Raw genomic sequence first — 10,812 nt, forward strand, 5'->3', positions numbered from 1 at the left:
TCGCGGATTTGAATATTTTTCGCAAGTCTGTAACGACTTGCGCCCATTATTCTGTCACGACTGCTATGTCATGTTATACATATCTCTGATCTCTGTTATACATATTACTTCATAGTATTTATTTACGCCATACTTCAGTATGCTAATTTAAACAAACACTAATTTCAAATATAATTTTTCATTTTATGAAAAATGCTAAATTTTAATTATATGTAAAAATTTTGTTTAATTTAGTATTTTAAAAATAATGTTTCTTGATAACATTGCATAAATTTGTACATATTATTTGCTCGAAAAGAAAAAAAATATTATGCAATAATTATATTTTAAAATAATTGTAGAATAAAAAATAATTAAACAATATAATGTGATGGGAATTGGATAGACTGACATAGTAGAGGGACAATATTACATAGACAGATAGACTAACACACATTTATGTATCTTACATATATAAGATATACATTTGTCATAATTTTATTTAATTATGACAAATCCACTTAATCAGATAAGAATAATTACTAATTGGTCAATATATAGTAATCTATTATATATATAATCCAAATATATGTACTGTATAAAATGATTTTATTAAAACAGAGTTGTAATCGTATGTCATCCTGATAACTAAAAATATACATTTTTTTCCTTCTACTGTGATTATCTAGTTATTACAAGTTATAATTTAATGTAATGAAATTAAAAGAAAAAATAGACATATAGGATACATTTACTCTCTCTTTGAATTGCTTATGTTTACAAGTGCTATTTTATATTGTTTTATTTGATTTTTAAGTGCTCATTTCAAAACTAGAATCCCTCATGATTACTATTACATATATACATAATTTGAAACGAAAAATTTATATTAACATTAGTATTTACACTTTCTTTATTCATCTTAATATTAACATCTTAATATTAACGCTTTTTTTCTTCTTGATTAAATAAGCATTTATTAACAGTATTTGACATCATTAATTCTCTAAGAGTTCAAAATAAACAAAATAAATAAAAAAATTATAGAAGGGCTTAAGCATGCATCCAAAGTGCAAACGTATCCTTAATATCAATATTAATCAAAATAATTAAAATAAAATACTATAGTAAAAGGATATCAACGATTACAACGTCTTTATTCGTCGTCTTTATTTGTCGTCTTTATTCGTCATCTTTCTCCGTCGTCTTTATTTGTCTCGATATTATAAATGTTCATTGCAACATTAATGCAATTAGCTGAAAAATTACGTGTTTGCTTTCATTTTACATAAAAATCGCAATTGCAGAAATTTAATCTCTTCCGTATTGAGTTTCACCACACCCTCTTGATTGTCGATCGAAAGTAAAGTTCCGACGGCTTCGCGATCTTCTCCTAGAATTACTTTGACTCGATCGCCACGTAATGGTACTACAGGTTCCAGTTGTTCACATCCTAGATTAACAACTCTGTCTTCAGTAGGTAAGTAAACTGTGCACATACCGCCCTATAAAAAAAAACATTTTTAGAAATTAGTAAAAAAATGTATGTGCGCATTTGTACATTAATGTATCTCAATGTTATATCAATGTATATCAATGTTAATATTATGATAATAAAGATCTTATAGGTCTCATATATATATATATATATATATATATATATATATATATATATATATATATATATATATGTATATATGTATATCTACAGTTGACAGAATTACATACAGAAATTCCTCGAATGACAGCTTGCTGTCCAGCAAGTGCAGGATCATCATGAGAGTCGCGGATGCGTACTTCAATATCTGTCGTATGCCAATCTGAACCACTTATACCAGCACCGACACCTGTATCCAATCCAGAACCAGGTGTTTGTGGGTTGTAAGGACTACCTGCCACTCCTGCATAGATTATAAATTATTTTATACACATAAAAAATATTTCTATTTTATTTATTAAGATATCTTTTTGTCATCGTCACATTGCTTACCAGGCGTCATAGGACTGTAACTCATTGGAGATGGTGTTGCAAATGCTCCATGAGGACTGGTAGTATATCCAGTACCACTTGGGGACGGAGTAGCGACATAACCTGCAGGACTTGGACTTGCGGTAGCGCTGCCTGCAGGACTAGGACTTGGTTGATATGAACTGAAGCTTTGTTCCGAACCATACATGGTACCCGGAGTTTGTGGAGTAAATGGTCCTCCAGTAGGTGGATATCCAGGTGCATAGCCAGGTGAACCACCTTCTTCCATGCTATAGCCGTCGAAATCGTTCGTTCTAGCAGGTGTGTTAGTAACTGCCGGATCCCAGGCTCCTGATTGTCCTGGGGTTCGCGACCCATCGTGAGATGGTGTCATCGAACCATAATGAGGAGTGCGAGAGCCATCTGTAAGATTAAAATTAAATAAATTAAATAATTTTTAATTATTCCAAGTAAAAAAAAATTATATAATATACAGCTATACTACGCACTTTCGTACATAGGTGTCTGAGAACCATGCATAGGCGTCTTCGAACCGTCTCTCGCATACATCGGTGTTTGTCCACCTGCTCCGTAAGCTGGAGTTCTGTTGTAACTGCTGAAACCGCCGTCCTTTGTCGGAACACCGACATTCGCTATATGAGATCGATCGACAGAAATAGTTTGGCAAGTAGAATGCAGCTCCACGCGCGCTGTGGTCTCCGTCGCGTCCTTTACAATACCCACATTTCCCTTGTATGGTCCGCCAGTTATCTTAATCGTTGTTCCAATTAATTCCCTGTCGCGTCTCGCACCACCGCCACCGCGGCCTCTGCCTCTTCCACCTCCACCACCTCGACCAAAACCACCTCTGTAAGAACGATCGATAGTTTATGAAAATAAAATTTAAAAGTAAGATTATAACTCAAATTTAATAAAATATAATAAGAATAAAAAACTAACCCGCTGGGATGCATTGGAGAAGCAATTCTTGGTGACATAAATCCTGCTACTGGTGACATGGAATTTATAGAATTTGCCTTATTTCCACCAGACAGCTGTAAATGTCTGGTCTTGCATACAAATATACCACCATTGTCAACAAACATTCGCGAGTGTAGAAAAGCAAAACTCCTATATAAGTGTTTAATTTCACCACCTCGACCTGCATGCGGTCCGTCAACTACTTTAACAATATCCTTCTTTTGTATGGTGTTTTGTTGTGAGTCTAAAGCGACCGCATTCTTATTTTCCCGACGCTTCGTAAGTCCCTGTGGTCTCGCTTCGACCACTTTTCCATGCATAGAGAGTACATGAAAATTTTCACGTTCCAATCGCACGATAACGCCGACTGTTTGCGTATCAAGTTGCACCAAGTCACCCCATTGAAATTGTCCTAAACTATCAACGCCAGTCGCCATGTCAGAACATAATTGCAAATCTCTTGGAAGGACTTCAAGTTCATGCATTGATAAATCAGAGAACAAAACTACTCTATTTTGTTCTACTCTGACGATTAAGCCTGTATCACCTTCGTATCTTCCGGCTACAACCTACGGATTAATTAAAACAATATTAATAATATAACATAATATTATAAAAGAGAAATTTCCATTTTAATAGAAAGAGTATAGTTGATATTGCAGATATTTTACCTTTACGTGATCGCCCTGTGTGAAGTATTTTCGTAATTCTGAAGCTTGGAATTCCAAGGCTTCTTTGAGTTCTTCATGCTTTGGCATAACCATAATCATGTTTCCATCTATAGACACGATTTTTCCTTGTAGATTTATCAATTCACCTTCACACACTTCTACATTATCTCCATTACTAAAGGAATGAGTTAAAGCTTGATCTTCTTTTCCAGAAACTCCAGTTCCTGGTGCTCCACTTAAATCTATCTCGACACCTTCTGGTGCTTCTTCAAATCTTTCTAATTCGGAAAGTGTAGGTTTAACACCTTCTGCGATAATAGCACTTGTGGTGAAATTCTTATAGAGAAAGCTGCAAAAAATAATTAATCACGATAAAAAAATCATATAAAAATACACATCAAAATAAAATGTACATTATAAAACAAGCAGATAAAACAAACCCTTTACGACTGTATCTATTTCCTTCAAAAATCAGAAAATCTCCATCGCTAGTAACCTCTCCACCAATAGCACGGATTGCTTCAGGATCAAACGGTTTTGCTGGTGGTCTTCTTTTCTTTTTGCGTTTCAATGCTTCAGATTCGCTCTGTGCTGTTCTCAGTGCACCGCGCGGCCTAGTGTAATCTATTCTTGGCAATAATTTTAGATGAACTTGATTTTGTGCTAAGTCGACATAATCGACTTGAGCTATGTCATCCTTATAAATGCCCCGTTTCAAACGAACCCATTGTTTAGCTTTTAAACCAGTCTGCTCTTTAACTACTCGCAGCACATCTGTCATCTCTTTAATCGGTACCATTTGCTGCTTCCATATACCCATTCTGAGGTTTCCAACATTTTCAATAGCAGCTTTTACATGCGGTTGTTTGTAAGCCTCTATATAAATGTAACCCTTAACACCTTCTGGAGCCACAACGGATTTTATCTGAAGAGGTTCACCTAAAATTTTAAGGAATAAAGAAATATTTATAAAGATATACAACGAGAATACAAAATTCAATATTTTAAAAATTTATACATTATTACCAGAAAATTGATATGTGATAAATTTTCGCATCAATAAGAGCACAGTAGCTTTTTCTTCTCCTATACGGCATTTCACCATCCACAAGTTAGGATCTTTTACACCGGGCAACAGAGTTTGCTGAGTGATCTCATCACTCATTTCCTCACCACCATCGCCAAAATGACGAGCAGCGATCGATTCGTCAGCATACTTTTTTCTAAGGTACTCTTCAATTTCGTCTTCTTTCTGCGAACTAATAAAAATATATTTATTAAAGACTCAGTTATTTTTATTTAAATAAAAATTAAATAAGTTGTAGTATCTCTTTTCACAAAATGTTAGTACTTACTCCCATAGATTTGTACCCCTACGTCGCCCTTCAATTTCACGTGCAGTTGGCCCCAATTCATCCACTTCATTTCCTACAATACCAATTTCTTGGGCACCTTCCTCCCAGTCATCATCATCCTCGACTTCATCGTCTACTTCAGCTTCATCTATAATAAAACCGCCGCCGCCAAATCTGTCTTTCTTCTTTTTTTTCCTTGGTCTATCATCATCTTCTTCCTCTTCTTCCTCATCATATTCACTGCTACCCAAGTCTTCTCCTGTAATCATATAATGTAAAAAAGAATTGTAAAAAAATTTATTTTTTAAATTTGTTAAGAAAATTATAAACAAAAATTTCTTGTACTTTATTCAATATTAAATATCAAAAATTTTCTGAGTTATACCTTCAGGTTCCTCTTCTGGTTCAACAGCTTCTTCATCTCCCGACCTAACTTCCTCTGCCTCATCTGCCTTTGCATCTCCATCCTCTGAACTACAAAAATAAACATATTATACATAATTATAATGAAATATATTTTAATGTAATCTAATTTCTATGGAAAGCATCTCTCGCCAACTTCAAAACGTATCCAAATTTATCACGCACATGCATATACATATACACATCTACATAAATTGAAAGAAAACAGACATTAACAGAATTCAAAAAATTATTTAATTGATTCTCTGCTAACGTAATTGTACTTGAGATAACGTCTAATATATCATCTAATACATTCATCAGATGATTTACAGATTTATATATATATGTAATATAGGATACATTTACAATAAGGTTAGCTAATTTCAATATATTCAAGAGATATCAAGAATTCTAATTCTATATACATATATATTACGTATGCAAATCCGAGATTTGGAATTTTGACCTACCCAGATGGTGATCGGGAACGTGAACGGGACCTAGACGGGCTCCTGGATACCGAACTCCGCGACCGACTTCCAGCATCACTTGCACCTGTTTATACATTTTTCGCATTAGATACTGATATTATCATATTATCATTACACTATTATCACCTTTGTGGTCAATTATTACCTTCCGAATCCGACATTTCGAGAGTGTTTGCTTTTGAAAATGGAAATTAGAGAAATATACTCCCTAAAAACTCAAGATAAACCTTACAATAATATAAAGCATGATGTAAAGATTTTTACTTTACACCATGATATGAAGTAACGTAAGCAGAGACAGGCTTCTTTCTCTTATGTATGGTGGCGCTTCTAACGAAAAATTCTGGAACTTTAAGGAGATATTTACTCAGTAGATAAAGAATCGTCAATTCTGTTTTAAACATTTTCCGTTTGGACGCATTGTATCTAGGTATTCATGCATTATGATTGTTAATTTTGAATAAACAGCTTGACAGCTGTCAAACAGCTGTAACAGCTGTCATGATACAAAGCTGTCATGATTCATGTCAAATATATTCCGATCAAAAACGTATTTATTTATAATTATTAGCATCTCAATTTTCTCTATTTTGTATCTTTTAAGAAATTTTAAAATTTATTGAAACTGATAAATTATGAATTATCTAATGAAACTGATAAATTACTGATAACTAAAAAATTTAGTCTCGTATTACGTAAGTTGAAAACTAAGAATGAGAATAAAATTTGTGAAATATGGATCTATCAATGCTGGAAAATTGCCTAGGTAACAAATAAACAACAGGATCATGATTACTGTCCAGTATTACTCATATTTTTTCACATAAATCTCGTCGTCCATCAACTTCAACATGTCTGATATCGCGGAAAATCTTCTTACGCAGTATTATGGATTGTCCCAGAAATCGGAAACTGAAAAATGTCTATCGATTCATGAATGTGCGAGCAATGAAAATGACATAGAGAAATTGATTGATGAACAATCGACCGTGGATACGACTGACAATGACACGTCCAAAGAAACAGAAGTGCAGGTGTGAGATTTAATGCAATTTGCTTGAATGAATCAATTAATTAATAAATAATTTCTTTGTTTGAATAATAACTCAATTAATTAATAAATAATATTTTTGTATTGTTTTTAGGGGAACGACGTTGAAAGCGAGGAAAAAAACTCCGAAATTGACATTCCGACAAGATCGTCTCGAGCACTAGAAGCATTAGAAGATAATGAAAAAACATCGACTGAATTCGATATTATTTTCGATATAAATACAGCGAGCAATTTATATGAAAATACGAACGTTTCCTCCAGCAAAGAAACACAACAAGAGCCTGTCTTATCCAAGACCAAAACCATCGCTCTAGGTAAACGAAAAATTACAATACAAATTTCTTGTCGAATATATTTTAATATCATTTTTTTACTATGATACAAAAAAGATCCGGAAGACATTGAAGGAAACGATTTATATCTCTCACTTAGCGAGGATGCATTGCCGGATAGCGCTTCAGACATTTCCTCGATAACAGGAAAGAAGAAAACGAAAAAATCTCCAAAATCATCATCTATCTCACCCTCGACGCCACTGCCAAATAAATCTTTAATATATAACGAGACCTTTGTGGATTTAACAAGCGCTGGTCTTACGTCGTTTCCCATTGAAGTGATTGAGAGATATTCTACAATACAAGTATGAACGATTAGAATACGATTTAATAATTTTCAGAATTAGAAATATATGTAAAATTTTTTTCCGAGTTCTTATAAAGTGACTCTGATTATATTATCGATTAAGTCTATTCTATTCATTTTCAGATGCTATATCTTGAGAATAATAATCTCTCCGAGCTTCCTGAAGAACTTTTCGTTTCTTTGCCACATTTGCAATGGCTGGATGTTCGAAATAATCAATTGACAAATTTACCTACAAGTATTCAAGCACATCCTTTGCTAGAGAGTATCCTGCTACAAGGAAATAAGATCGAAAAATTGCCATTAGAACTGTGTAAGTAAAAATGGACATAAAAATGTATAATTATTTTATATCAATAAGTAATAATTATTTTATCAATTATGTTTTTGTTCTCTTTGAAATTTGTCTTTTTTTATTTTTAAAATAATATAATTGAGATATTATTTTACAGGCCTGGTACCAAAACTTAAAATACTCAATATAGCACATAATCCTATCATTACACCTCCAAAGGATATTATAGCTCTCGGATTTTCGAGTATTCTCAATTATCTCCGAAATGAATGGAATAAATTGCATCCGGATGAGCCTGTGACATCTGTAGAGCGTAAGAACGTCGAATTTATATATATTCTAATTGCCATTATAATATTAACATATGCATTATTAATTAATTTTACTGAAATTAATTAATGAATTATTAACGATTATTTCAATAATACACAAACTGCTAAATCGATATAAATCGCCAATATATAAATTACAATAAAAACAAATTTATTTTAGAAAAAATTGAACCAAAATTATCAACGATTTTATGCTATCAATCTCCTCATGAAAAGCGACGAAAATTATCAAAAACTCCGCAGCGAGCATCGAAAAGTACCAATGACATCGGCGATTCGTTCAAAGGTGTTTCGGTCAGGAAGAGGAGCAGAGCTTATAAACCCAGTAACAGGTATATTAATTCGCACATTACTTCTTCCCTGGAGAATCCGATAAACGATACGCGTATTGATGATGAAACGAGTTCTCTTTGCACGTCATGTGCGCGAAATCTTGCTGACATCCGATATAAGAATAAAAATAAGACGAAAGAAAATGAAAATGATGATAATCAAGATAATCAAGAAAAACATGACCAACACGCATTTTTAAAAATGATAACTTCGTGCCACAACGTCAGTAAAAATTGCATCAGAAGAGAGATCGCTGAAGTGGATGCGAAAATCTTGCATCTAATCGGGCCATCGCCTAGATCGTGTTACGTTAGACGAAATGTTACGGGGTTGATAACATATAAAAATTATTCTGGAAAGGAATGTAAAATTCAAACTATCAGTAACGAGACTAAACATATTACGCTTGCAAAATCATGTAATTCTGAGGTATTCAATGAAGAGAAAAAAAAAGGCAAAAATACTGAACACGCGGAGTTAGTTTTTGACATTGTCACAAAAGATATGCAAAGAATGCAACTGCATCCGATGCAACTGAAAGATTCGCATTGCATATTATCGTGTTTGGAGAATTATCTTGGCATCAAAACTAATTAGATATCTCTGTAACTATTGATCAATATCTATATTAATTATATTTTTACTAATAATAATAAAATATGTTAACAGAATTTAAAGATAAAATGTTGCAAAAATTCATCTATACACGATAAATTCCTTTAAAATGTTTCGTAAAAATATATAAATAATTATTCTATCGCAATTGTACTTTTATTATTACATGTAAAAAATGTGCAATGAGCATTTTTTGCATTTAGATGCGAGAATAAAGGAACTAATATTGCTATAGAACAACGATTGCAATGGATTTCTAAAGCGAGAGATTTATTCAGTGCACAATCGGCAACAATTCAAAGAATTAAGTAAGACATCTATCTAAATAATCCTCAATTATTACAAATAGTGCACACACACACACACACATAAATTATATTATATGTATGTAGGGATTTGGACGCTATAAAAGAATGGAGACGTGATAAACGAAGTTTCAATAAAAGTATGGAGAAAGTATCGAAAAGAAATGAAGGTATACAATATTTTTTTTAATGGAAAGAGAAATTAAGATCTATAATTTGTATTATCTTTATTCCTGGGAATACGCACACAAAATACAAAAATATCCGCACAATCATATTATATTTTTATACTTATTACTCATGATATATTTATTTACTAGATGACATTCCATTCGCTATCGACATCAAAGATTATCCTGCGATACGAAAAGAATCACAAAAAGCGGTATAATAATTTAATATATATATTTTATCTGACAAATAAGAATTTAATTAATATAAATCCTTTATTATCCGATTTAGAAGGAATATGCGAATAATCAGACACATGGAAAATTAAAATTTGCTGCACCAGTGTAAGTTAAATAAATGATATACATTTTTAATCATTCTTCATTATAACTTTAAATATTATATATTTTAGAAATATAAATAAAAAGATTCAAGAATTACTAGAATCTTTGGAAAAGTTGGAAATTACAAACTCTTCAGAAATACTGACACCTAAATCCAAACAAAAATATCTGCAAACTGAGATTAAAAAGGTACATTATCTTATTTTGCACGTATTTTGCAGTTGCAGAAATTTATTAAAAAATAATTACTATTTTGATTTTATTTCGTAGCTCTTACATTTTCAAAAGGAAGTTCAAAATCTAAGAAGAGTCAATGAAATTAAATCAGCTCCAATGAATTCTCCAAACAATTAATCTCAATGTTTTCTTCCTAATTTTTATATTCAGAGATTTTACTTTTGTACCTATTTATAGAAAATTCCAAACTCAGTATCAGTCTTGAGGTATTTATTTAAATAAAACAGTATTAATCACACACGTACATTATAATATTAATTTCATGCCCAGTTTCGCACTAGTCGAGGCAATTGGACACATATATTTCTATTACTGTATAAGAAACGAACTTTTTATAGATAAGAACACTGGAATTGCATTATATTTCACGAATATATCTACTATTAATATATATGCAATAAAAAATATTATTAAAAGAGATGTATTCCAAGTGTGCATTTCAAAAATATTTACAAAAATTATTGAAAAATGATTTATAATCAAATTCGCATGTGTTCATTCCAATCTCCTCGCTAGTGCATTCGATTCTTTTTGCTGTTCCTATATTCAGTATAAAAATCCTAAAAGCCATAATCACCATCAAATATCCATCATATATGTAAATATCTGTACGATAACTACACGTTTTTTTTT

The 10,812-nt window shown here is 32.0% G+C and overlaps 2 protein-coding genes across 4 annotated transcripts; one reads left to right on the top strand and one right to left on the bottom strand.

The window, feature by feature from the left end:
- Positions 1-317: 317 nt before the first annotated feature.
- On the bottom strand, positions 318-6,152 carry Spt5 (Transcription elongation factor subunit Spt5). Its single transcript, XM_072903346.1, has 12 exons — positions 5,997-6,152; positions 5,831-5,915; positions 5,341-5,429; positions 4,956-5,214; positions 4,627-4,859; positions 4,041-4,539; positions 3,601-3,949; positions 2,909-3,498; positions 2,458-2,816; positions 1,970-2,371; positions 1,708-1,880; positions 318-1,484 (listed from the first exon to the last, which is right to left on the bottom strand). Exons 1-12 carry the CDS (start codon positions 6,010-6,012, stop codon positions 1,245-1,247), a joined length of 3,294 nt encoding a protein of 1,097 aa, XP_072759447.1. The 5' UTR covers positions 6,013-6,152; the 3' UTR covers positions 318-1,244.
- Positions 6,153-6,413: 261 nt separating this feature from the next.
- On the top strand, positions 6,414-10,521 carry LOC140671841 (uncharacterized). 3 transcript variants are annotated; one of them, XM_072903506.1, is made up of 13 exons: positions 6,414-6,546; positions 6,618-6,885; positions 6,997-7,219; positions 7,295-7,545; positions 7,671-7,860; positions 8,000-8,155; positions 8,335-8,506; positions 9,326-9,430; positions 9,515-9,597; positions 9,748-9,812; positions 9,890-9,942; positions 10,011-10,131; positions 10,213-10,521. In XM_072903506.1, the coding sequence occupies exons 2-13, from the start codon at positions 6,703-6,705 to the stop codon at positions 10,294-10,296; spliced, it is 1,686 nt and encodes a 561-aa protein (XP_072759607.1). In that variant the 5' UTR covers positions 6,414-6,546; positions 6,618-6,702; the 3' UTR covers positions 10,297-10,521. The 3 variants fall into 3 exon arrangements, with proteins under 3 accessions (XP_072759607.1, XP_072759609.1, XP_072759608.1); XM_072903507.1 differs by lacking the exon at positions 6,414-6,546 and having other exon boundaries at positions 6,580-6,885; XM_072903508.1 differs by lacking the exons at positions 10,011-10,131; positions 10,213-10,521 and having other exon boundaries at positions 9,748-9,896.
- Positions 10,522-10,812: the final 291 nt, after the last annotated feature.

Source organism: Anoplolepis gracilipes, chromosome 12, assembly GCF_047496725.1.
Source record: "Anoplolepis gracilipes chromosome 12, ASM4749672v1, whole genome shotgun sequence".
NCBI lineage: Eukaryota > Metazoa > Arthropoda > Insecta > Hymenoptera > Formicidae > Anoplolepis > Anoplolepis gracilipes.

What these genes read in the sequence shown, in the direction of transcription:
- Spt5 (XM_072903346.1), bottom strand. An exon ending in TATCACATATCAATTTTCTG is followed by an intron (nt 4,540 to 4,626) that starts GTAATAATGTAT and finishes TTAAAATTTTAG; the next exon opens with GTGAACCTCTTCAGATAAAA. An exon ending in CACAGGGCGATCACGTAAAG is followed by an intron (nt 3,499 to 3,600) that starts GTAAAATATCTG and finishes ATTAATCCGTAG; the next exon opens with GTTGTAGCCGGAAGATACGA.
- LOC140671841 (XM_072903506.1), top strand. Translation starts at nt 6,703, where the DNA reads ATGTCTGATATCGCGGAAAATCTTCTTACGCAGTATTATGGATTGTCC. An exon ending in GCCTGTGACATCTGTAGAGC is followed by an intron (nt 8,156 to 8,334) that starts GTAAGAACGTCG and finishes AATTTATTTTAG; the next exon opens with AAAAAATTGAACCAAAATTA. An exon ending in TTAAAATTTGCTGCACCAGT is followed by an intron (nt 9,943 to 10,010) that starts GTAAGTTAAATA and finishes TATATATTTTAG; the next exon opens with AAATATAAATAAAAAGATTC.